Source organism: Orcinus orca, chromosome 2 (genome assembly GCF_937001465.1).
Source record: "Orcinus orca chromosome 2, mOrcOrc1.1, whole genome shotgun sequence".
Classification (NCBI taxonomy): Eukaryota; Metazoa; Chordata; class Mammalia; order Artiodactyla; family Delphinidae; genus Orcinus; species Orcinus orca.
The window spans coordinates 201,262,895-201,287,785 of NC_064560.1; the positions used below are offsets into that span (position 1 = coordinate 201,262,895).

General features: G+C 56.1%; 1 protein-coding gene across 15 annotated transcripts in view; it reads left to right on the forward strand.

Annotated features, from left to right (window-relative positions):
* The window catches only part of PACS2 (phosphofurin acidic cluster sorting protein 2), a 62,949-nt gene that overhangs the window by 20,404 nt on the left and 17,654 nt on the right, over positions 1-24,891 (forward strand). For 13 of the 15 annotated variants that reach the window (XM_049705458.1, XM_049705455.1, XM_033421772.2 and 10 more), the window contains exons 2-9: positions 12,859-12,946; positions 15,973-16,062; positions 17,390-17,515; positions 18,463-18,625; positions 19,141-19,214; positions 19,566-19,646; positions 20,812-20,871; positions 23,829-23,986. In XM_049705458.1, coding sequence (XP_049561415.1) covers positions 12,859-12,946; positions 15,973-16,062; positions 17,390-17,515; positions 18,463-18,625; positions 19,141-19,214; positions 19,566-19,646; positions 20,812-20,871; positions 23,829-23,986 — 840 coding nt within the window. The remainder of the gene's footprint in view (positions 1-12,858; positions 12,947-15,972; positions 16,063-17,389; positions 17,516-18,462; positions 18,626-19,140; positions 19,215-19,565; positions 19,647-20,811; positions 20,872-23,828; positions 23,987-24,891) is intronic. The other 2 variants (XM_049705449.1, XM_033421761.2) reach the window with 1 other exon arrangement.

A 24,891-nucleotide genomic window follows, 5' to 3' on the forward strand; every position in this document is an offset into this window, starting at 1 on the left:
GTCCGGGCGAGTATCCTGAAGGAACTGAAAGCGGGGTCTCCAAGAGATATTCCTCCCGCCCGCCCCCCCGCCACGTTCCTAGCAGCACAGTTCACATGCGCTGAGACTGTGCTCATCAGTCCATGTGGTGACGATGACCCAGCCTGAAAACGAAGGGGTCCTGACACAGGCTGCATCATGGAGGGACATGCTGAGTGACGTGGGCCAGTCACAGAGGGACAAATCGTGTGTGATCCACTCGTATGAGGTCCCTAGAGCAGTGGGATTCATAGACAGGAAGCAGGAAGGTAGGGCCGCGGGCTGGGGGACGGGAGGGCAGTGAGTGTTGAATGGGGACAGAGTTTCAGTTTTACAAAATGAAGAGTTACGGAATGTGGTCGTGGTGGCACAGCCACGTGAGTGCGCCTGATGCCCCTGGACTGGTTCCTTGAAGGTGGTAAATTTCACGTTGTATACATGCTACTGCAATAGAAAAGGAGAGAGGTAGCTTTGCCAGACTGTCCCCCAGACATGGCTGTAGCAGTTACAGCTCCCAGGGTGGGGAAAAGTTAGAGCCGGACGCCTCAGGGCTCACCAGCGCTGACCCTCACGCTGCCTGGCTGGACTCCAGCGGGGGCCCAGGGAGGGGCTCAGGGGCCCACCAGCCTGGGGTCCTGCTTAGGTGGGGAGCCATCTCCAGACCCCAAGGCCTGCTGAGCCCCCGGTGGGGACTGCCCTTCCCCCGCTCCTGGCCCACGTGGGGCCCTGGGGACCCCGTGGCGTTGCGCCATCAGGGAGCCAGTCCCCACCCGCCACCTGCCGCTGCCCTCCCCTCCCCCGCAGCTGAAGGAAGCGCAGGGAGTTTGGTTTAAAGGAGGCACCGCCCTGCTCCTCTGGGACCCCAGTGCCCCGGGGCAGCAGGGCCGGTGTCCCACACGCAGGATGTGGGGGTGGCCAGTCTCCCAAAGAGGAATCGGAGGCTTTGTGCTCTCTGCAGCCTCATCTCCCCACCCCACCCCACCCCACCCCACCCCAGCTCGGAGGCCCTGCCCCCACCACCTGGAGCCCAGGCTCCGAAGCTGGGTGGGCTGAGGTCTTTTGTCTGGGGCTGGGCGCAGGTGCTGGCCAGGTTTCCTGGGGCAGTATCGGGGAGCGGGGCCTCGGGGGACCCTCAGCTCCCTCCACTGCGTGGCGACTGGGGGGGTGCTGGGCAGGCTGCCCCCCCCCAGCCCCTGGGGGGCATTAATCGTGAGACCTTCCTGTCAGTGGGAATGCCCTGCGGGCCTGTGTATAAAAATATCTGCAAAACCAGCTTTCTGTGAACTTTCTAAAATGTCGCTTGTTTCGTCACTCACAAAATCCAGGGGTGTCGGGATACGGGGGCTCCTCACCCCCCAGCACGCCTTCCCTGACCTCGGTGTCCCGGCATGGCCTGACCCCACGGCAGAGCCCGTGCCCCTGCACCTCCCCCCCCCCTCCGGTTGTGTGTGCTCAGGTGGGCCTTGCTGAATGACCGCCCCGGGGAGGCCCCTGCTGCTCCTGCTCTCCCGTTCCCAGGGTGCTCTGCTCATCTTCCTGTCCCCGGCCCCCATGCCAGCCTTCTGTCCCAGGGCCTGTGTCCATTCAGCCCTGGCCCTGACCCCATGCTCATGTGATCCCTGCCCTCCAGGGCCCAGGCCCAGCACCCCGTGCCGCCAGGTCTCCCGAAGAGTCTGCCTCTTCAGGTCAACCCCAGGGAGGACGTGGCCAACGCCCCCTAGGGCGCCATCTCCCCGCCCCCTTCCTCTTCTCTCCCTCCCCCCACCACCCTGCTGGCACCGCCCTTTTCCTCCAGACTCTGTCCAGGACCTTGGCCGGCCGAGGACCAGCCCCGGGAGGCCTGCCCGCCTTGCGGGCGGGGGCGGGCACTGTGCGGCGGCCCAGGCGCCCATCCCGTCAGGGCCCATGGGGCCCACTGACCTGAGAGCACATGGAAGCCCCAGCCCCACGTGTCACCCGGAGGGACAGAGACCGGGCAGCGTGGGCCCGGCCCCACCTCCTGGGACCCACCTGGTGGCGGGAGGTGGCTCTGAGGGGGCCGCAGCTGCCTTCAGCTGGATCACAGCCCAGCCTGGGTGTCTAGTTGCCCTGGGCTGTGGGCGGCGCCGCAGCTCTGCTGACCCTCACAGCCGACTTCCTGGGCACGCCTCGGTCTCTGCTTTGCAAGTGCGCGGTTGTCCCCTGGGTCCCTCAGTCCTGTAGGCCCAGCTCTTCCCGCACAGCAAGAACCAAAGACCCTGAGGACTGAAGTGTGTGTCAGGGCCTCTCTCACACCCACTCGGGGGCATTCCCTTCCCAAGGGCAGAGGCATCTTTCACACCCGTCTTTAAGGTGATGCCCCAGTCATAGCGGCTCCTCCCCCCACCAAGGACGACCTGTGGCTGGACATCCTAGTGAGATGCTGCAGGAAGGGGCGGGCACTCACACAAAGGGAGACCAGCTGCTTTGAAGAGGCCACCAAACATGGAAAGACAGAGTAGAGACAGTTCTTTGCTGTGCGTGCGCATGTGCAAACAAAGGACGGGGAAATCCCCAGGTGGGATTCATCTGGACGAAGAGGGACCTGGGCCAGGGCGGAGCCAGGGAGGTGGCTGGGGGGCCTCCGAAGCACGTCTGTGGGGGGCTTGTGACACCGGGGCACTAGGTGGGGGGCTTGGGCCCACCTTCCCTGGGGTTAGGGAACCCCAGAGTGGCAGGGAGGCTGCCCCTGTGAGGAGGATCGTGGACCGCCACGTGCTGTCAGAAACCCACGTTGGTGTCGTGCGTGGGTGTCGATTCTGAACGCTGAGAGCCTCTTTAAGTGCAAGTGTTAGAGGATGAGAGACCGAGCCTTCAATCACAGCATCATCTGACTCAAGTTATGTAAAGAACAGGGCAAATCTTAGAAAAAAATAGAAGAATGGAGGTAACAGAGCGAGCGTAATGAAATAAGAAAACAATATGAAATATTAACAAAAGCCAGAGTCAACTGCTTGGGAAGACTAATAATGTAGTAAACTTTGGCAAAAGTGATCAAAAGAGAAAGCACACGTAAGCAATTTGGAGCGAAGCGACAAAGTCGAAGAACGCTAAACAACGTCAATAAATATGAAGAATAAGTATGATGCTTTTCTAGAAAAAATATGAATCACTTACTAATTGACTTAGTAAAATAGAAAATGTGTACAGACCAGTTACATCAAAACCTCCTCTCTTCCCCAAAGCGCACCAGATGGTTTTATTTGTGAATTTTACCAAATGTTCAAGAAATAAACACTCTCATATGACGTGTTCCAGAGACGGAAAAGATGTTTAAAAAGAGGCAAAGCTGTCAATTTCATGAGGGCAGTAGAGTCATCAAAACTCCGAGAGGCAGCACAAGGGTAGGGTTGACCTCGTGGACATAGACGTGAAAATCCTAAAGAAAATGTTGACCCCCCCCCAAAAAAAATCCCTACAAGGTATAAAGTTGCAAAAGCATTTCATGAAATAGGAATTATCTCCAGAGTGTGTGGGTGATTTACTTAACAGTAGACTATTTATTATTTTTATTACATTCAGAGTGAAAGAGAAAAATCATATGATCTATCCAGAAAAAACATTTGATGAAATTTAAGAGACATTCTTAGGGATGTAGAAATAAATAGGAACTTTAACCTGTTACAGGGCACCTACTAAAAATCTACAGACCTTCACTATCCAGTGTATTAGCCTACATTTGGCTATCGATCAATCCGTTTATCCATTAAAATGTATGATTCACTTCTGCAGTAGCACCAGCCATATTCCAACTGCTGGCTGCTGGTTACCACATTAGAGAGTGCAGCTATAGAACATTTCCATCACTGCAGAAAGGTTACCGGGCTTCGCTGCCGTGCACACATCATTCTTAAACGCTAGAAATAGTACCTCTAAAACCAAGAAGGAAGGTAACTGCTATTATCCTTGAGGTACTGGGCAGTGCAGCAAGACGTGAAAAGTAGATAGGAATGGGTTGAAAGAAACACAGCTACCATTTGCATATGGCATTGTTGTTCAAATGGACAATACAAGAGAGCATACAAGCTGCTAGAACCAGTAACAGTTCTGGAAGGTTGACTGATACAGGATCAGCACACAGAATCAATAGTGTTGAAACACCTGCAGTATTTCAATTTGAAAATAAGAAAAAGAGTGTTATTCAGAAAAGCAGCTAGTAGCTTGTCTAGGAATCAGTTGGCCAAAGGGCATTAATGACTTTCGCCAGAGAACCAGCTAACCACGTACTCAAGGACGTAAAACACCTGAGTAAGGAGGTGCTGAGGCTCCGTGACGACCTAAAGATGTCACTTCTCCCTAAATGCCATTCAGTTTTGTAAAATTCCATGAAGGAATTGAACTTGGCAAGCAAATTGTGAAGTTTATATGAAACAGACAAGCAACTTTAAAGAAAAATGAAGTATGCTTGTGTTTAGGGAGTGTTTTCCTTAGCAGATGCATGTTTATTTAAATAAGCTGTACTGATGAAAACAATATGCAGTTGTCAGAAGTACGGACAGATTGACCTGTGGGACATAGAGCAGGACACAGAAACACACAAATGCAGCACGCTTCAGAAACAGCCTTCTTCATCCATAAGGAAGGGATGTACTCTTTCAGAATTGGTTGGGGGACAGGTGGGCATCCACATAGGAAATAATAAAATCAGGTCCCTACCTCACACCATACACAGAACAGCTCCACATAGGTTAATGACCTCAGTGAAAAGAGAAAAAAAATTGGGAGGAGGGGTGTGAAATTAACGAATATATTATCCAACAAGCATAACTCATAAAAGACATTTAATTAAATAAACATTGTCTGGAAACCCACTCATGTGACAGCCTGCAGCTAGGAGATGATAGATGTGATGTACATAGGCCAATGGTTACACCTAGAATAAAGGAAGAATCCCAAGACAGTGAGGAAATGCCAGTGCAGTAGAAAAATGGGCAAAGGTTGTGGACAGGCAGGCCATGGAATCGCTCATGGCCAGCAAGCACCCGAGAAGCTGCGCAGCCTCCCTGGAGGTCAGGGCGACACCAGATAAAACCACCGTGAGATCCCCCCAAATCTAGTGATTCTGTTCGTTTGGGGGGTGGAGTGCTAGGGGCTGAATTGTGTCCCGCCCCCACCAAATTCACGCTGTGACTCCCTGACTCTCCCAGTGCGTCGGGATGTGACTGTATTTGGAGACAGGTATTCAAAGAGGCGATTAGCTTAAAATGAGGCCGTAGGGCAGGTCCTTCTCCACTATGACTGGTGTCCTTAAAATGAGGGAGATCTAGACGCACAGAGAGACGCCGGGGTGGGGGTGGGGGGGCGTGCACAGAGTGGAGGCCGTGAGGGGCGGCCGTCTGCCAGCCAGGGAGAGAGGCCCAAACAGATCCTTCTCTTATGACCAGAGGAAACCAGCCCTGCAGGCACCCCGATCCCAGACCTCCAGCCTCCAGACCGTGAGAAACAAATGTCTGTTGTCTAAGCCGCCCTGTCTGGTATTCGTTATGGCTGCCCCAGGACACCAACACCCCCTGGGCCAACAGGAGTGCATATTAACCCCACAGCTTGGGGGAACGGTTTGACAAAACCCCCGGACAGGTTGTGACTGTGTGGAGCTGACCCAGTAACCCCACTTGGGCAGAAGGTGCCCACACAGCCCTGTGAAGACAGGGCCAGAGCGTGTAGTGTCGGATCACTGGAGCAGCCTGAACGGCCATCACGGGGAGATGGAGAAGCCATGTGCTCGTACAGAGAGGAAGTACACAGCGGGCATGGGGAGTGCACACTAGTGACGTGCCCACGGCTCTCAAAAAGAAATGAGAGGTGGGGAGAGAAGGGCAAGTTGCAATAGCACACTCAGGGTGGTGTTAGCATGTGACTTGAGAAACAGAACGACGCATGCTGACACGTACATGCAAATTTAGTGAAAATGGGACGTGCCTGGCCGTCCAGAGCACAGCCGATGTCTCTGTGACAGGGAGTCAGAAAGGCAGAGCCACCTGAAGGTGCTGATTCCTGCCTCGTGTACAGCACGGAGTTAGGGGTCCAGGGCTGGCTGGGCCCTCTGCCGTCCCGAGCGTGTGGCTTCCACTTCTGGGTCCAAGGTGGCTGCCTAGGTCCTGCCATTGCATCTAGGGGGAAGGCAGCGAGCAAGGGCTTGCCACCCAGAACGTGATCACACGGCCTCTGCTCGGGGTCCGCCGCCCCGGCTGCTCAGTGGCCGTGCCCAGCTGCCCCAGACAGGACTGGGGTCTCTGGCCAGGAGGCAGGCGCCCAGCTAACATGGGGGAGGCCTGTTATCAAGGGAGGACGGGGACGCCGGAGTTGGGGGACGGCTGGCAGTATCCTGGGAGGAGACCCCTCCTGCAGATGGTGGTTTCTTCGGAGGGAGGGGGTGGTGAGCAGCGCACACAGTGGGTTTCTGTGGTCGTGGGTGCCTTGTTTCTCTAAGGAGGTCTGCAGCTGGCAGGGAGAACATTTGTCAGCGCTTGGTGGTGGGTATGTGGGTTTTGTGGCATCACGCTTTGTAACTTTTCTCTGTTTTAGAAGACAGACCGGAACGCTGCCTCTCTGGGTTAGGTGTGGAGCTTGGCTTTTTCCTCTCTCCTGCTCGGCGCAGACACAGTCCGAGGAAAGAGCACACTGGCTGTGAGCGAGGCCCCCTCCCGTGGAAAGACTGGGTTTTCACCTGCTGATGGGGTGGCGTTTTATAGGGCCTGTGTGTCACTGCGGAACCTAGTGCCATGCAGGGCGTTTGATGGAATAATGGCCCCAGCTTAGCGATGAATCACTGTTTGTGGGGGCTTCGCGGTGTATTTGTTTATGGTTTCCTTGAGGGCCAAGCATTCTGCAGTAATCTCGCCCTTGGCTGCCGTCAGGCCTATCTCAGAACCAACCTTGGCTAAAGAGCAAATAGCATTTACTCTGTTGATCTGGCTCAGACTCTGGGCGCAGGGGATCCTTTCGATTCTTCTGGCGTTGTTTGCACAGATAGCATCAGCTTAAACATACCTTAGAACACACACACACCCCACAAGAAATCCCGAATGGCTGTAGGTGTCACAGTCACCTGGGAGATGAGCCTCTGAAGTGAGTCTGTCCGGGGTGCAGACGGGCTCCCTGCGGATGCACGGGCCCCTCCTTACGGGCTGGAAGCCAGGCCCTTCGTGGAGCGGTTTCTTAACTGCCATGTGCTCGTGGGCACCCGGCTCTTCTTCCTGCATGGTCCCCTCTGCGCTGTGGACTCTGAACGCTGGACTCACCCCGTCCCCAGCCAGACGCGTCATGAGGGATGTCACCTTCTAGAAACGGGTGTTGTGAAAGCCCTGAAAATAAGAGATCGAGACCCTGAGACGCCCACCCCCAAATAAGGGCTGGAAAGTATTTTTTAATGATTAATTGATTCAGAGCAGGATCCAAATAAGTCCCCCGTTTGGCAGTTGTGGCTGGTGCACCTTTAGGTCTTCTAGGTTTTTCCAGCTCTTGAAAAGGTACTTTAAAAACGTACATGCAGGTACTTCCCTGGTGGTGCAGCGGTTGAGAGTCCGCCTGCTGATGCAGGGGACACGGGTTCGTGCCCCGGTCTGGGGGGATCCCGCGTGCCGCGGAGCGGCTGGGCCCGTGAGCCATGGCCGCTGAGCCTGCGCTCTAGAGCCCGCGAGCCACAACTACTGAGCCCACGTGTCACAACTACTGAAGCCCACGCGCCTAGAGCCCATGCTCCGCAACAAGAGAAGCACCGCAACGAAGAGCTCGCCGCAACTAGAGAAAGCCTGCACGCAGCAACGAAGACCCAACGCAGCCAAAAATAAATAATAAATAAAATGAATTAATTAAAAAAACAGAAACCGTATATGTAGTAAAATTCAACCCTGCCTGCTTTTTTGTCTGCAGCTCTGAGCCCTGTCACCCCGCAGGCAGGGCAGGACGCCCAAGACCGAACCTTGGGGCTCCTGCTCCACTCTCCGCCCTGTGCCCTCTGCTGCCTCTCCCGGAAGGTACATAGGTGGGCGAAGATGCAGGGCGCGACCTCTGGACTCTGGCTTCTCTCCTGCAGCGTGCGTGTGCGCCCCTGCATGCGTGTGCACGTGGCGGGGCTCGGTCCTCTGGTCCCCCAGCAGCACTCCCTGAGGTGGATGGCCTGGTGGCTTTGAGGGACATCTGGGTTTCCAGTTTGGGGCGAATGTGAACTCAGCTGCTGTGAATGTTCGTGTCCGAGCCTTTGGGTGGATTCCCAGGGTGGGGCTGGGGGTCCTGGGAGCTGATGCCCCACCTGCGGGGTCACGGCCCCCCTCTCCGCCGGCTCGCCAGCACTGGCCTTTGGATCTTGTTTCCGCCTTTGTAATCGGTGTGTGGTATCTAGCTCTGGCTTTAATTTGCATTTCCCTAATAACTAATAATGTTGAGCATCTTTTCATGTGCTTATTTATTGCCCATATGTCTCTTTTGGTGAAGAGTCTGTTGAAATCTTTTGCCCGTTTTTATTGGGTTATTTATTTTCATATTGTTGAGATTTGAGAGTTCTTTATATGCTCTGGATAAAATCCTTTGTTGAATATGTGATTTGCAAATATTTTCTCCCACTCTTAGCTTGTCTTCTCATTTTCTTTATAGTGTTTTTCTCAGAGCAAAGTTTTAAATTTTGATGACATCCAATTTATCAGACTTTCTTTTTCTATTCTGTTGATCTGTACGCCTTTCCTTTGTCAACAGCACTGTCTTGATGACTGTTGGTTTATAGCAAGTCTTGATGTCAGTGAGAGGTGCCCAGCTTACTTTGTTCTCCTTTTTCAAAGTCATTATTTTTTTCTATCGAAGTGTAGTTGATTTACAATATTATATTAGTTTCAGCATAGTGACTCAATAGTTTCACAGATTATACTCCATTTAAAGTGACTGTAAATAGTGGCTATATTCTCTGTGCTGTACAATACATCCTTGTAGCTTATTTATTTTATACATGGTAGTTTGTACCTCATACCTTCCCCTATACCTATCTCTCCCCTCCCGCCTTCCCTCTCCCCACTGGTAACCACTAGTTCTCTATATTTGAGTCTGTTTCTGCTATATGCATTTATTTATTTTATTTTTTAGATTCCACATACAAGTGATAGAGTATCTTGTCTTTCTCTGCCTGACTTATTTCTAGGTCCACCCATGTTGTAAATGGCAGAATTGCATTCTTTTTTATGGCCGAGTAATATTCCATCGTATGTACACATATACATGTACATGCACATATACATACGTACATACCACGTCTTCTTTATCCTTCCATCTCTGAATGGACACCTAGATTGCTTCCATGCCTTGGCAATTGTAAACAGTGCTGCTGTGAAAATTGGGGTGCGTGTATCTTTTCAAATTAGTACTTTTTTTTTTTTTTTTTTCAAATTAGTACTTTTGTCTCTAACCGATATATGCCCAGGAGTGGAATTGCTGGGTTATTTGGTAACTCTATTTTTAGTTTTTTGAGGAACCCTCCATACTGTTTTCCTTAGTGGGCTTCACCAATTTACATTCCCACCAACAGTGTACGAGGGTTCCCTTTTCTCCACATCCTCTCCGGCATTTGTTATCTGTAGACTTATTTTTTTTCTTTCTTTTTGCGGTACGCGGGCCTCTCACTGCTGTGGCCTCTCCCATTGCGGAGCACAGGCTCTGGACGCGCAGGCTCAGCGGCCATGGCTCACGGGCCCAGCCTCTCCGCGGCATGTGGGATCTTCCCGGACCGGGGCTCGAACCCGCGTCCCCTGCATCGGCAGGCGGACTCTCAACCACTGCGCCACCAGGGAAGCCCTGTAGGCTTTTTGATGATGGCCATTCTGACAGGTGTGAGGTAGTTTTGATTTGCATTTCTCTAATGATTAGTGATGTTGAGCATCTTTTCATGTGTCTTTTGGCCATCTGTATGTATTCTTTGGAAAAATACCTGTTCAGGTCTTCTGCTCATTTTTTAATCAGGTTGGTTGTTTTTTCAATATTAAGTGGTATGAGCTGTTTATATATTTTGGATATTAACCCCTTATTGGTCATATCATTTGCAAATCGTTTCTCCCATTCCGTAGATTGTCTTTTTGTTTTGTCAGTGGTTTCCTTTGCTGTGCAAAAGCTTTTAAGTTTAATTAGGTCCCATTTGTTTATTTTTGCCTTTTTCCTAAATTATTATGATTATTCTAGTTCCTTTGCCTTTCCATATAAATTTAAAAGTCAGCTTACTAATAACTACAGAAAAGTCTTGCTGGGGTTTCACTGGAATTGCATTAAGTCTGTAGATCTAGTTTGGGGAGAATTAATGTCCACGAGTCTGGCACGTCTTCTTTGATTCCTTGTGATAGCAGTGGGGAGTTTCTAGCATGCAGATTGTGCATTTATTTTATGAGATTTAGGTATTTCTTTTTTGTAAATGGAAGGTTTTTTAAACACTGACTTCAGTTGTTCATTCCTAGTATATAGAAACGTGGTTGCCTTTCGTATGTTGAACTGATGTCCTTCAATCTTGCTAAGCTCATTAGTTCTTGGAGCCCGTTTTCACATTCTCCTACATTCCTTGGGACGTTCTACATAATGATTGTGTTGTCTGCAAATAAGAAGAGCTTTATTCTGTCCTTTCCTATCCTTCTGCCTTTTGTTCCCTTCTCTTGCCCTCTTTCCCTGGGCAGGCCTTCAGTGCCCACTGAATTGCAGTGGTGAAAGGGTGCGGCTTTGCCTCGTTCCTGATCTTAGGGGACAGTATTCTCTCTCGCACCATCCAGCGTGATGTTCGCGGGGGACCTTTGGACGTGCTCTTAATCAGGTTGAGGGGATTCCCGTCTATTCTTCATTCACTGAGAGTTTTTACTCATGAATGGATATTGAATTTGTCAGAAGTTTTTCTGAATTGACTGAGATTTTATGTTTTTTCATATTTAGTCTGGTAACGTGTATCACATTGATTTCAAATGTTGAACCAACCTTGAATTCCTGGAACAGACCCCCTTTGGTTATGGTGTATTATCCGTTGTTCCTTTTATATATGTCTGGATTCAGTTTGCTAATATTTTGTTGAAGATTTTTACATGTGTGTTCAGAAAGGAACTGGTCTGTACTTTCCTTTTTTGTACTGTTTTTGTCTGATGTTGGTGCTGGTATCAGGGTGTTTGCTAACCTCATAAGATGATTTGAGAAGTATTCTTTCCTCTTCTGTTTGCTGGAAGATATTTTGTAGAATTGGTGTTATTTCTTCTTTCGCTATCTGGTTAAACTCGCCTGGAGTTTTCTTTTTCAGAAGTGTTTCACTGTTAATCCAACTTCTTCAATAGATCAGGCTGTTGTTCGTCCTGGTGGGTTTGGGCAGTTTGTAGCTTCCAGGGATTTGGTACGTGGAATCTCAGTTCTCAGGTTTGTGTGCACTGAGTTATCTGTAGTGTCCCTAATCACGTTGTTCCACGTCTGTGAGCTCTGGAGTGATGTTCCTTCTTTGATTCCTGATATGGGTCATTTTTGCCTTCTCTCTCTCTCTCTTTTTTCCTTTGTGTGGCTGGAGTTTTTGTCAATTGTATTACTCCTCCCAAAGAACCAGAATTTGGTTTTATTTTTTCTAATTGTTTCTTTATCTTCAGTTTCATTGTTCTGCTTTTATCCTCATTTCCTGCCTTCTCACTTTGGGTTTAATTTGCGCTTTTCCTGGTGTCTTGAGGTAAAGCTTAGATTGTATAGTTGAGAATGTCTTTCTTTTCTAATATAAGCATTTAATGCTGTGAATTCTCCTCTCAGTACTGCTTTAACTGCATTCCACAATTCTTGACATGTTGTTTTTCACTTTCATTCCACACAAAATACGTCTAATGTCCTTCCGGGCTTCCTCTCTGTCCTGTTGGTGATTTAGCAGTGTGTGGTTGAATTTCCCAAGTAGCTGGTGTTTCCCAGCTGTCCTTCTATTGCTGATTTCTAGCTAACTCCATTTTCGTCAGAGAACATACTTTGTGTGACTCTGGTTCTTCTGGTCTGTGCTTGTGAAGCGCTGTTTTATGGCCCAGGATGTGGTCTGTCCTGGTGGACGCTAGCTGCTTTCATCCGTCCCCTTCTCTAGCTTTTCCCCTGGCCCTGCAGGATCAGAGCAGCCCCCATGGCAGAGGGACTGAGCTGTGAGAGTGGCCCCGCCATGAGGGGTCCTGCTGGGCTCCCCTGCTTCACTGCCATGTGTCAGGGACTATCAGGGACGCACTGTGTCTGTCTGTCTCCAACCTGCAGCAGTCAAATAAGGGGCACCCTCTGCCTGGGAAGCCCTGCTGTCTGTCTCCTGGCCCCTCTGGGCTCAGTGGAGGGCAGATGATGGTCTCCAGGGAGACAGGCTGAGGTGAAGCCCAGCTGAGGTGGGTGGGGCCTGTGGGATGGGTGGGACCATGTGGGTGGGCAGGACCCTGGAGAGGAGGGGGCGGGGCCTCGAGTGGACCCTGAGGGCAGGGTCCCTGGGAGGCCTGTGCTCTGGCAGCTGGTACCCTGGTCCCTGGGGGCTTCGGGGGTGTGTGGTCTCAGGTTTCCTGTCTGCCCGCCTGTGGACCCACCCAGGCCACCTTCACCAGAGGGAGACCCTCTGCGGAGGGGTGCTTGGTCCAACAATCTGGGGGTGCTGATGGGTGCCCCCTACGTGCAGGGACCCCAAATATGGCTCCCAGCCTGGCCGGGCTTGGGCATGGGCTCCTGGGATACGTGAGGGCCAGTGTCCATGAGTGACCGAGGTGCTGGGGTCAGAGAGCCTGCGGTCCAGCGGAGGCTGGGGCTGCTGCAGTTTGGGGCCTTCCTGGAGCATGAGAAGGCGTCGGAGTGCACGGTCACTGCTGAGCCCGTCTGTGCCCTTTGCAGGTTGTGCAGCCTGACCTTGAAGAAGCTGGTGGTCTTCAAGGAGCTGGAGAAGGAGCTCATCTCGGTGGTGATTGCTGTCAAGATGCAGGTGAGGGTCTGCCTGTGTCACTGGCCTGGGGCCACGAGGATGCCTGTGTTGCCCAGGAGATGAGAGGGGCACAGCCGCACCAGCAGCTGGACCCTTGCCCGTGCAGGAGGCCCCACCCTCCCGGGCACAGCAAAGGGCACACCACCAGGGTCCCGGGATGAGGGGGAAAGCAAGTGTGCTGAGCTCACCTGCAGACGAGCCCCATGCAGAAGCTGGGACAAACCCTCCCTGCTCCCCACTCGCCCCCCCGCACTGTGTGCCCCTCGCCCGCCAGCTGTCTACCCGGGCCCAGCCTGGCTGTGCTCACCTCTCGCTCCCAGGCCATAATACTGCCTGTCCCTTGGGCCTCACAGGTCCTTCTTTCTGCCTTTGAACAAGTGTCGGTGTTTCAGGGGGACCCAGCTGCCCCAGCACTCAGCGCCCCCTTCCCCAGCAGCCCTGGAGGAGGGCCCCGTTAGCCGTGCGAGCTGCCTTGGCCTTTTGGTGGCCCCGGAGGTGGGACGTGGCTCTCGGGCCTGCGGCTGGCGTGGGTGCTCTGGGCCTGGCCTGTGGCTCCTCGTGAGGCTCACCAGGGCCTCCTGGCCGGACCTCCAGGAGCAGCTCGTGGGCCTCGGGGCCAGGCTTTCCTCCAAACTGGGAGCTCAGCTTGGAGCCCAGCAGGCGTGAGGCCCGCCCTTCCCGGTCATTTGCCGTCACCAGAAAAGCAGTACACTGTTGAACAAAGACCCAAAGAAGTGCTCTTCCCCACCGACGGGGCTGCCGCTCTCAGCGTGAAGCAGGCCGTGCCCGGCTGCACACCTGGGACGTGGGAAGATGCCCGCATGAGAACCAGCCCCGCCGGCGGTGCTCTGGGCCTCCTGGCTCGGGAGGGGTCGATGGCGCTCTGGGCCCTCAGAACAAGCTGGTTTACCCATCCCTGGCCTCTGAAACTGGCACTGTTGACCTCTGACACAACCGGTGCCCCTGTACTCTAGCCCCGTTCCTCCAGCTGCCCGTCTCTGCGGTCCTGCCCCGGACCCCGTCATTATCGAGAACTCAGCCTCTGGTCAGGGTCCCAGGCCCCTTGGAGCTCCCCCCCCGCTCCAGCTTGCCTGAGTGCCCCCATTGCCTGGGCCCGCGCCCCTAGTTGGCAGACACTCAGCTCCTTGCCTGCTTCTCCTGGGGCATCCTCTCCTGCCCGGGTCACCTGCCTTTTGCACCGGCTCCTCAGCTGCCCCCCGCCCCCCAGCCCCTGTGTCCTGACTCCCAGAGGAAGCAGGCGAGCCGGCCTCCCCCGCTGACCCGAGTCTCCGTACGTGTGTTCACTGCTGCCCCCTCGCCTGTCTGCGCGTGGGTCCTCCTTGCCCGGGGCACGGGCCCATCAGTTTAGGTCCTGACCTGGATGGGATCAGATGCGCAGGAAACTGGGGGGAAACGGCTGTGAGGGACAGAGGGGAACGGGCCAGGGTGTGGGGAGAGCACCAGACCGCACACGGGGAGCCTGCCCCCGGGAGAGCTAGGGCTGGGGGAGGACCGTCAGGAGAGCCCCTCGGCACACTCCGTGCTGGGAGCAGCTGTGGGCAGCACGGCCTCGGCACCAACGCCGCGTGCAAGCAGAGGGCAGTGTCTCCAGCAAGGCTTCTTAGCCGCTCGGCCACCCCACACTGCTGCCCACGCCCCTCCCCGTCACTCCCGTCAGCTCACACGTCTGTGCGGCTCACGTCTTTGTCCTGGACCCACACCCCACTCCCACTCTCACCCATTCCTCTGCACCCCTCATCTTGGTGAGACGCCTCGTCAGCTGCGTGGTAACCTCTGCTCTCCGGCCTGACTCTGTGAATCTGGCTCCTCGTGGGGCCCCCTGGACGTGGGCTCACGGGGTTTGTCCTGCTGTGTCTGGCTTCCTGCACTTAGTGTAACATCTCCAAGGCTCGTCCATGTTGGGAGACCTAGTTTTAAAACAATACTATCATGAACATCTTTAATCCATTTGGAACTTATTTTGGTACAAGGTTTGAGGTTGGGACCTGTGGGGGGGGTTAATTATTTTTTTAAATTAATTAATTGATTGATTGATTTTTGGCCGTGTTGGGTCTTTGTCGCTGCGCACGGGCTTTCTCTAGTTGCGGCGAGCGGGGGCTACTCTTCGTTGCGGTGCGTGGGCTTCTCATTGCGGTGGCTTCTCTTGTTGTGGAGCACGGGCTCTAGGCATGTGGGCTTCAGTAGTTGTGGTGCGTGGGCTCAGTAGTTGTGGCTCGTGGGCTCTAGAGCACAGGCTCAGTACTTGTGGTGCACGGGCTTCAGTAGTTGTGGCACGTGGGCTCAGTAGTTGTGGCTCGCGGGCTCTAGAGTGCAGGCTCAGTAGTTGTGGTGCACGGGCTCAGTTGCTCCGCGGCATGTGGGATCTTCCCGGACCAGGGCTCGAACCCGTGTCCCCTGCATCGGCAGGCGGATTCTTAACCACTGCACCACCGGGAAGCCCCCGGGACCTGTGTGTTTTATACAGATGACTCACCACCCATGTATCACAGCCACTTGCCGACCTGAAGGCTCCTTATTACACACTGTTTGTTTTTACATGTGTCTGTGTGTTTTCTGAACCTAGTTCTAGGCTTGTACTGCTCTCTCTGTCCTTGTGACGGTGCCGCTGGGCTTTAATCACTGACCTTGGCACCCACTCTGCTCTCAGTGGGGCGGGGGCGGTCCTGCTTTCCCAGGAGCGTGTGGCTTCTCGCGCACCTGCTTGTCCAGCTGCATCTCTTGCTGCACCTCCATCCTGCAGCTGTGGCAGTGACTGTTCTGTCTCCTCTCTCACAGCTTAGCACAGACTTCTAGAGGAGGACTTGGGGGTCAGAGGATATGGGCTCTTTTAAGGCTCCGGATAAATCTCCCCGCGGGGCCTTTGGGAATCACACGCGCTCGGGCCTCACCCCCACCATCTGCGGGTCTTTGCCTGACAGTCTGAAGAGAACTGACAAGCCGACATCTTCGCTGCTTCATTTTAAGATGCCTTCTTCTGAACTAGGAGGTGTCTTGTTCTGTCCCAGGGCTCCAAGCGGATCCTGCGGTCCCACGAGATCGTGCTGCCCCCCAGTGGACAAGTGGAAACTGACCTGGCGCTGACGTTCTCCCTGCAGGTGGGCCTCCAGGGGGACCCCCACCCTCACCCTTCCCGCAGCCCCTGTGGCCACGGAGGTCCCCTCTCCCACAGGGCTCACTCTCCGAGGTTAGAGATGTGCTTGCTTATGAGGTCGAGTCTCTCGTCGCATTCCCACGATGAAGAGAACGTAGTGAGGCCAAAACTCAGATGATGGGTTTAGGTCGCCTCATTCCTGTGTTTGGAAAAGATGGGGGAGCGGGGGCTGAGGGAAGCCACTCAAAAAAACAACCTTGTTTAAAAAAAGAAAAAGAAAGATGGGGAGGAACCTATGGAAACTCGGTGTCGCGAGTTCAAACCCCTCGGGAGTATTATTTTGGGCTGTGCTGGCGGTGAACGTGGGCTGTTTAGACTGGGACCCCCCCACCGTGTGAAGCAGAGGCCCCCCGGGTGGGGGGCGTGAGTAGATCAGCCCTCCCCCGCCCCCAGCCTCCTCACCCCGCCCCCACCCCCGCGTCTCTTTGCATAATTAAGATCTGCATTATTTAAATTCAGTGGATGTAGTTCTGGGTGAAGACACTTGCTGTATTTAGTATCAGTGCTTTTCAGATACATTAAACTCCTCCGTTCTCCCTGTGAGTGTAGAAGACAGGGCCGCGCTTTGGCGAGTCTGTGAGAACCCTGCCCGTCCGCCTCTGCCCTCCCCCAAGGGCTCCCCTCCGCCGGAGCCCAGACCCACGGCAGCTTTGGGTTTTTTTTATTATTTTTATTTTTTGGCCATGCCCCGAGGCACGTGGGATCTTAGTTCCCCGGCCAAACCCACACCCCCTGCAGTGGAAGGGGGGGTCTTAACCACTGGACCGCCAGAGGACTCCCCGGGAGTCAGGTTTACTGAGTATAATTTCCAAAATGTACGGTTCACTGTTTTTAAGTTCACGGCTTTGTGGTGCACAGGTATGTAACCGCCACCACAGTCAAGGTGGAGGGCAGTCCCGTCGTGCCCCAGCTTTGAAAGGAGGTTTTTATTGGTGAACCTTGAGGAAGCGTGCACGTCTGCTGTGGGCACACGAGCTCTGCAGTGTCCCACGAGCAGGCGCAGGCGGCCTGGACCTGGAGTGCTGGGGGCACGGCCCGCTGGACCGCCAGGCGGAAGCACTGCTGGGCAGTTACTGCATGTCCACAGATGCGCAGGGCCTCCCGAGGGCCTGGCCATGTGGCACGCATCTGCCACCAGGGGCTGTTCCTGGCGACCGAGGCCCTTGATGACCAGCAGGGAGGGAACCCTGGGGCTTGGGTGCGTGAGACCTCGTGGGTGTCGGTGGGCGTGGCTGCCTTCATTGCTGTGACCCCCGCTCCTTCTCCCGCAGTACCCCCACTTCTTGAAAAGAGAAGGCAACAAGCTTCAGATCATGTTGCAGCGAAGAAAGCGGTACAAGAACCGGACGATCCTGGGCTACAAAACGCTGGCGGCTGGCTCCATCAACATGGCCGAGGTTAGGGCGGCTGGGCGGCGGCCTCCCTCCGGCGCCCTTGCCCCACGCTGCCCCTCCTGGACGTCCTGCTCGGCGGAGCGGGCGCGTGCTGGGGTGGGTCAGAGGCGCTGCCAGCTCACCTTTTCTGACTTGCCTTTTTCACTGATGGTGATAGGTGATGTTACTTTTCTCAAAATTCTTACTTTCTTACCTGACTAAGGAGTTCCCCCCCACAACTAAGCCCCCCCAAATTAAAAAAGAATCTGGTCCATAAAACCTCAGCATCTAGATGTGATCAAATGACCCCAAACGCAGCTCCTAAAACGCAGAGGCACGCATTCGCTGGGTTATCATGACGAGACCCCATGAAGGTGAATGGCTTGGGCGTCTGGGACCAGCGCGGGGCTCAGGCTGGCACCAGGCGGGGGACGCAGGGGGGCTCTGCCGCTCTCCCCAGTTTATTTGATTCTCTCATGATCAGAACGGCCGCAGGGTCTCATCATCCTGGTGGGCCAAACCTGGTGCATGTCAGCTCCGCGGCACCAGAGCCCCAGCTTGCACTGGGGGCCCGGTCCTCCTTGGTCCCCCAGGGACACGGGTTCCTGGGGTTGAGTCCCGAGAGTCGGTGGCTGTGCCTGGACTGGCCCCTGCGTGGCTTCACACACTGCTCGCTGCCGCCGACCCTCCTCCCTGATGGCCTCCAGTCCTTAGGGGCGGGGCCTGGCTGACCTCCCAGCCTGGCCCGGTGTGCTCCCTCCCAGCCCGTCCACCCTGCTCCCGTGTCTCCTCTCTTGGCCCGTCCGCGGGCCCCCTGTCCTCGTGTCCTCCTGCACCGCCCCCTGCCACCGTGCTTGCCCTGCAGAGTGCACCCCTGCCGTCACCGCCAGGGGAAAGCCCACCCGACCCCCAGCGTGTGCCCCCCGCAGGGTGAGGCTGGTGAGGCCTCTAGAACCGCGCCCTGCCCACAGGTGATGCAGCAGCCGTCGGAGGGCGGCCAGGTGCTGAGCCTCTGCAGCAACATCAAGGAGGCCGCGGTCAAGGTGGCCGAGATCTGGATCTTCTCCCTGTCCAGCCAGCCTATCGACCACGAGGACAGCACCATGCAGGCCGGCCCCAAGGCCAAGTCCACCGGTGAGGGCAGCTGAGGCAGCGCTGCTGTCGCGGGCGCCGCCTCCTGGCCGCTGGCCCGTGGGCTCGAGAGGTTGGGGAGGGGATGTGAGGGTCTGCGGCTACTCTCTGGGCTGCAGGCATGTCAGCCCTGCCTGCGCACTGGGACACTGTCAGGAAGCAGGTCATGGGGTCGACCATGGTGCCTCCCAGGGTCTGGCACGGTCGTGGTGTGGGCTGTCACCTCCGTCGCAGTTGGGGTCACCATCTCCCCTGAGGCGAGGGTGGGCCAGTGGGGGCCTAGTCGAGCAGGAGACCCAGTTTGAGCCCTGTGACGGGCAGAAGGGCTGGGGGCCACGGTGGGGGGCTACAATGTGCAGCCCCTGCCCCCTCGACAGTCCATCTGCCGCGTGTGGGGCTGTGTCCTCGTGGCTCCCCTGCACGCCGGGGGCGGGGGGCAGTCACTGGGGCGCCACCTTATTGCTGGGACACGGGCTGGAACGTCGAGGCGCCCCCCCTTCCATCTGCTCACCCCGCAGATAACTACTCCGAGGAGGAGTACGAGAGCTTCTCCTCCGAGCAGGAAGCCAGCGACGACGCCGTGCAGGGGCAGGTAACGCGGGGCCCGGGGGGTGCCGGCCTCGAGGCTCCCAGCGCCCCGTGCCCGGCCCCTACCAGACCCCCAGCAGCTGTGCAGCCCGCCGTGGACGGGCCCGGGCCCCCCCAGAGCCACTGTTGCCAGGGTAGCAGGGGGCATGGGGGCTGGGAGCCTGGTCCCCGTCCCCGGGGCTGGAGGGTGTCAGCAGACGCGCTGGGACGCCCAGGAGACCAGGCCCCTCCCCAGGCCGCCCAGGGAGGCCGCACATCCATGTGGGTCGGCCCTGGGCCAGGCGCACAGCAGGCAGGGGCAGGGTCGCACGTGTACTGAGGGTGGCCTGGACCCAGGTGCCACGTGTCTCTGCAGGATTTGGACGAGGATGACTTCGACGTGGGGAAGCCCAAGAAGCAACGGCGATCGATAGTAAGAACGACGTCCATGACCAGGGTCGGTGGAAACTGGTTTTACTAACACTGGGGAAGGGCACGGGGTGGGGACCCGGGGTGGGGGCCGGGTGGAGCCCTCGGGAGGGGCGGGTCAGGACGTGAGGCGGCCTGCCCTGGGATCACATGGGCACACGCGCTGTCCCCTGAGCCCAGCCCTGTGGTTTCTTCAGAGGCCCAGTCTCTTCCCCAAATACAGCATGAAGGCGGGGAGACCCCGTGCCACGGCCTTGCCCTGGGAGGGGGGCTGTGGCCTACAGCCCAGAGGACAGGGGGCAAGGCCACTCTCGGAGCAGAGCTGAGGGCCGGTCCTCTGCCGCTTGGCCCAGACACGCCCAGTGTGAGGCCAGCCCCCGCCCCCAGCTCTGCTCTGTGCCCAGGGGCTTGGAAGGGCTGCCAGGCTCCTCCTTTAGGAGGGAAATCCAGGCAGGGGCCGTGGCCCATCATGAATCGTCCAGCCCCGGTGCCAGAGCTCCTGGGCGAGCTCACAGTGCCGAGCCACTCTGCCCTGCGGCCCCAGGCCAGGCCAGCTCGAAGGGAGACCCGGGAAGCCCCGGTGCTGATGGCCCAGCCCAGCCCCAGAGACCACTGCCCCCCCAGCCATTCTGGGAGACCGTGGGCTGGTCCCCGTATACCGGGTGACGCGCGTGTTCTGGACCGTGGTGTGGAGGCCCTCACGCTGCTGTGACAGTACCTGTTTGAGCCTCAGGTCCAGGACCCGAGGCCCAACTTCTGTGGAGGGGGCGTGGGCCTCCTTTTGGGTGGCCTCGGTCGGAGGCCAGTGGCCAGGGCAGCACCAGGAGCAGATGGGCTCAGGCTCCGATGCGCCCTGACCACGCCCTAGGTCCCGAGGGGGGAGGGCGGGGGCGTCACTGGCACAACCATAGATACGCCCTCCCTGCGGCTCCCCTTCGCCGGCTCTGAGGCTGACAGCCCTTCTCTGGGTCCATTTCTTAGTCCGACCACAGCTGTGGTTTCAGAGGCTTGTGAAAACGCTTACCGTTGTTAAAGTGCCGGCAGCCGTGTTCAAGTTCATAGGTGTTGCCGCGTGTCTGAGCTGTGCCCCCCTCCGGCTGAGGCCGCCCTCGCGGTGCAGCCCGGTGCCGGCCCCACTGTGTCCTCCGGGAGGCGGCTCCAAGGGCTCTGATGCCGGCCTGCTTGTCTCGCAGCAACAGAACTTCAAGCAGAAGGTCGTGGCCCTGCTGCGGAGATTTAAAGTTTCCGACGAGGTGAGTGCGCAGCCCCTCCCCCCGTGGCAGCCCCGCGTCCGGTCAGGGTAGGGCTCTGGAGGCCGGTTCCGGCGGGTCCCGCTCTGCTGTTCGCTGCTGCCGTGGCCCTCTGGACGTCACTGCCGTCTCCAGGAGCCAGGGCGATGGTGGCGCCTGCCCCGGGGACGCTCGAGGGGCAGGCAGGGCCCCAGGTGACGCCTGCTGTGTTTCTTGACAGCCTGCTCTGAACAGATCTGGAGGAGGGCGGGACGTTTTCTGTGGGGGGTGTGACCACGGGTTTCTGTGTTTTGTGTTTTTTTATCAATCAACTTTATTTTTTAGGGCAGTTTTAGGTTCACAGCAAAACTGAGCACAGAGTTCCCACGTGCCCTGTCACCCCACACACTGCCTCCCCACGATCTATGTGTTTTCAAATTTTTTCTTTTAGCTTTTTTCTAGTCTCCAAATGATGACTTTGTGTAACTGTGATAACCAGAAAAAAAAAACAAAACTTTTTTTTAATGTGATCAGAGGAAAATTAGTCCCCAGGTTCTGGACCCACCCAGGAGAGGGGGCATTTAAGTATCGAAGCCCCAAGACGTCGTTATCACATGTGTCACGATGGCCCGCAAAGTGAGCTGTGTGCTTCCCGGAAGCCACGGCTGTGCGTCCACGCGCGGTGGTGGGGCATCCTCTTGCAGCAGCTCTTAGCGGGTCAGCTGCTCGAAATGGGCCCGGCTCAGCCACGGTCCTTGCCACACTGACCCACAGCGTCAACATGATTCCTATCAAATCACCAGCTGCCTTTTTGCAGAAACCAACCAGCTAGTCCTGAAACTTATGTGGAAATGCAAGGGACGCAGAAGCAACAAAACAATCCTGAAAAAGCACAAGTTGGGGCTTCCCTGGTGGCGCAGTGGTTGAGAGTCCGCCTGCCGATGCAGGGGACACGGGTTCGTGCCCCGGTCCGGGAAGATCCCACATGCCGCGGAGCGGCTGGGCCGGTGAGCCATGGCCGCTGAGCCTGCGCGTCCGGAGCCTGTGCTCTGCAACGGGAGAGGCCACAACAGTGAGAGGCCCGCGTACCACAAAAAAAAAAAAAAAAAACACAAGTTGGAGGACTCACCTGTCCATTTTCAAAACTTACCTAAAGCTCCTGTCATGAGACTGTGGCGGGTCAACGAAGTAAGGTTAAGAGTCCAGAAATAAGTTCTTCTATTTATGATCGGTTGATTTTCGACAAGCTGCGAAGACCATTCAGTGGGGAGAAGAATAGCCTTTTCAGCAAGTAGTGCTGGCACGACTGGATATCTGCACACAGAAGAGTGAAGCTGGACCCCTACCTCACGCCACAGCCTACAAAAATTAACTCAAAACGGGTCAGAGATCTAAATGTACAAGCTGAAACTATAGACCTCTTAGAAAAAAACAGGGGTATTTGTGATCTTGGGTCAGGCAATGGTTTTTTAGATAATGACACCAAAAGCATGAGCAAACGAAGAAAAAATAGGTAAGTTGGACTACATCAAAATTTAAACTTGCTGTGCTTACAACAATACCATCAAGAAAATGAAACAACAGCCCACAGAATGGGAAAAATTTTTTGCACATCATATATCTGGGGCTTCCCTGGTGGTGCAGTGGTTCAGAATCCCCCTGCCAACGCAGGGGACACGGGTTCGAGCCCTGGTCTGGGAAGATCCCACATGCTGCGGAGCAACTAAGCCCGTGCGCCACAACTACTGAGCCTGCGCTCTAGAGCCCTCGAGCCACAACTACTGAGCCCACGTGCCACAGCTACTGAAGCCCGCATGCCTAGAGCCCGTGCTCCGCAACAAGAGAAGCCACCGCAATGAGAAGCCCGCGCACTACAACGAAGAGCAGCCCCCACTCGCCGCAACTAGAGAAAGCCTGCGCGCAGCAACGAAGACCCAACGCAGCCAAAAATAGATAAATCAAATAAATTTTTAAAAAATCATATATCTGATAAGAGACTTGTATCCAGAATACATAAAGAACACTTACAACTCAAAAACAGAACAATGCAGTTAAAAAATTAATTGTCCACTTTAAAAATTGGGCAAAGGATCTGACTAGATAGTTCTCCAAAGAAGAAATACAGCCAATCAGCCCGTGAAGAGATGCTTGGCATCTCTAGTCTTTGGGGAACACGGATCAGAACCACAGACTCTTAATACCCGCTAGGGCGGCCGTCACCAGGAACACGGAAGATAAGTGTCGACAAGGGTGTGTAACAGTGGGAACCCTCACACGTGCTGGAGGGAACGGACGCGGTGCAGCCACTGTGGAGAACAGGCCAGCGGTGCCTTGGAAGGCTTGCCAGGCACCCAGCACCCACTGCTGAGTACTTCCCTACGAGAGATGGAAACACGTCCACGCGTTTAGCACGTCCACTGATAAACAGTCACAGGAGCTTCACCTGTAGTGCAGACGCTGGGCGCGTCGCCCTGTCCTCCACCGGCCGTTGGTCAGACATACTGTGACCCCTCCCTTGGGTGGCCCACTATCAAGAAGGAGCAGGCTGTGGGCAAACACGCTTACACACACAAACACACACACACACGTCACGCTGAGTGAGGGGAGGCTGCACGCGGAGCAGTTCCATTCATGTACCATCCTGGAAAAGGCCCGGTGCACGGGGCTGGGTGGGGGGACCGTCGGGGGCAGGGGGTGCCTGGGGAGGGAAGCCGTTTACGTCCTGATCGTGGCGGTACCACACCACAGCACACACTGTCATAGCACCGCTTAGTGCTCTAAAGGGTGCGTTGGGGTGTTAAAGCTTCTGAGACTGGGGAGAAGAGCCCCCTGCGCAGCGCCCGGGTGACCGGAGGTCCCCAAGGGACTGGCTGGTGGCACAGGCTGGAGGAGGGGTGCTGGGCGGCCGTGCGCCCTCCTCCCACCTGTCTCTCAGGAGCCCCTTCCCACCGGGCCAGCCTCACACCTCGGATCCCACGTAGGTCCTGGACTCGGAGCAGGACCCTGCAGAGCATGTCCCCGAGGTGGAGGAGGACCTGGACCTTCTGTACGACACGCTGGACATGGAGAACCCCAGTGACAGCGGCCCCGATATGGAGGACGATGACAGCGTCCTCAGCACCCCCAAGCCAAAGCTCAGGTGGGCACAGCCGCTGGCCGGCGTATGCCACCACGCTGGGACACAGTGGACACGGCCGTCTGCCTTCAAAGCTGGAGGTTGGCAGAGGCCAGCCCAGGAGGAAGTCCATCTGGGGGGTCGTCCGGGCTGGAGGGAAAGGTGGTTTGTGAGAAAGCAGGCCCTCGGGGGTGCAGGCTCTGGGGAGGGGAGAGCAGGAGCCGCAGACCCCAACGGTGCCCCAGGTCTGCGGTGCTTCCAGAGGTGAGAAGTGGCGAAGTGACAGGGTCCAGTTTGTATCTGGAAAAGGTCTCTCTGGGATCTGCTGGGAGCAGCTCGGGTCATCCCTGCAGGAGGCCGTGGTGTTGGGGCAGGAGGGGGGCGGGCCGGGAAGTTGTGTGGAAGGCGGGCCCTGGGCGGGGGGTGGGGGGGATATGGGCTGGGGAGGGGGTGCTGGCTGGGCATCACAGGAGGGGACCGGTGAGCACGGGCCCACAGGGCTCTCCGTCCGCCGCGGAGACGAGGGGCGTGCTGGGGCCACCCCCCAGGGGCACGGGTGCGGCATGGCTGGTGCTGGAAGGGAGCCTGGGGGACAGGTGATGCGGGCACTGATGCCCGGCCTGGTGGAGAGAGCGCACGGGTCTGAGTCCGCCTCAGGAGCCGGTGGGGGTGGAGGGCGTCCAAGTCAGGCAGAGAGGTATGTGGACCGGTTGGTTTTTAAACTTAAAACAAGCATAAGTCAGACACAGGGAAGCACACACGAGAAAGGGGTGGCCATGCTGTCACCTGCCCTCCGGCTCCCGCTGCAGCCTCGCACACCCACCTCCCAGTGCAGCGTCCCCAGCTGCTGACCGGCGACCTTTGACTCAACTGCCCAGTTACCCTCCTCTGGGAGGTTGGAGACTGTGGGCTCAAGTCAGGGTGTCGGC